Here is a 1,098-nt window from a genome sequence, read left to right as displayed (position 1 = left end):
TACAACAAGTGTATCTTTAAAATGGTGTAAAATACATGTTTGTTTGAGGAATTTTAATTATGGGATTTCTGTTGTTTTGAATTTGGCGCCCTGCAGTTTCGCTGGCTGTTGACGAGGTGGGACGCTACCGTCCCACGTACCCTACCCTACAGAGGTTTTAACAAGCTAGGAGACTTAAAATGAATTTGTGTTTCTTGAATAGAAACTTTTACACCGAGAAAATGGTTGGTGGCTTCATACTTTATTTGGCAAATAGAATCCGAGTAGATGGCAGTATATGGAGTGCCGTTTAAATGACCYGTTTGTCTTAAAGACATTAAAGGACAACTCAGGCTATTAATGGCTTTAGAATAGAATAAACCTCTGGTTCGTAATACTGTATATAGACTTCCTTGAACGTGAGGTGAACCTTTGTTTGTATGTTACTTCTTGTATGGAGTTGGAACCACACAAATAGAACCATAGAATCAGAACCAATCGTTGTAATTCTAGGGTTGGAACTCACGTGTTCCACAGCGYGGGCAGCACTCTCCATCGGGCACGGTTGCGTTGGCACAAGGGATCAGGGGGCAGGAGATCTTACGGCACACGGTGGCAGAGTTCTACAAAAGGGGCGGAGACAAAGAATCAGGACGTTAATGACATACAGTAAGTTCCCCCTTTTCTGCACCTGGACCAACTTGGGTCAGTACAATGAGAAGATCAGCGGCTGGAGCCAGAGACCCCTGTGGACCAWCCAGCACCTGCCCACTGGGTCATGGTAGTAGAAATACGGCCAAAACAGTCGGTGGAGGGTTGAACTGGGCACTGACGACCAAACAACAACAAAAATCTATCTACCAAAAGCAGGGCATTAGTTTGCCTTGATGGACAGAACGTTCAATCTCTCTGTCTAATGAAGCATACTAACATCCTGGCCAGTTGATTCACAGATCAAGAGAGCCCAAGAGCCAAGGGGATTACGAGCAGAAAGGTGATACTGCTGGCAGAGCAGATTTGCCTGCAGCAGTTTTTATTGAATACAGTAGCTCTCTGTGTCTTCCTGTCTGTGGGCCACTTGTCTGAGCTGAAGCTCTGTTTTAATTATGTTGTTAATTA

General features: G+C 44.5%; 1 protein-coding gene across 1 annotated transcript in view; it reads right to left on the bottom strand.

Annotated features, from left to right (window-relative positions):
- Positions 1 to 1,098, bottom strand: part of thbs1b (thrombospondin 1b) — a 29,392-nt gene that overhangs the window by 23,561 nt on the left and 4,733 nt on the right. The window contains exon 6 of the mRNA XM_070446752.1: positions 506 to 602. Within this exon, the coding sequence (XP_070302853.1) occupies positions 506 to 602 (97 nt within the window). The remainder of the gene's footprint in view (positions 1 to 505; positions 603 to 1,098) is intronic.

This window comes from Salvelinus sp. IW2-2015, linkage group LG14 (genome assembly GCF_002910315.2).
Source record: "Salvelinus sp. IW2-2015 linkage group LG14, ASM291031v2, whole genome shotgun sequence".
In the NCBI taxonomy this organism is placed as follows: domain Eukaryota; kingdom Metazoa; phylum Chordata; class Actinopteri; order Salmoniformes; family Salmonidae; genus Salvelinus; species Salvelinus sp. IW2-2015.
This window is presented reverse-complemented; position numbering and strand designations above follow the sequence as displayed.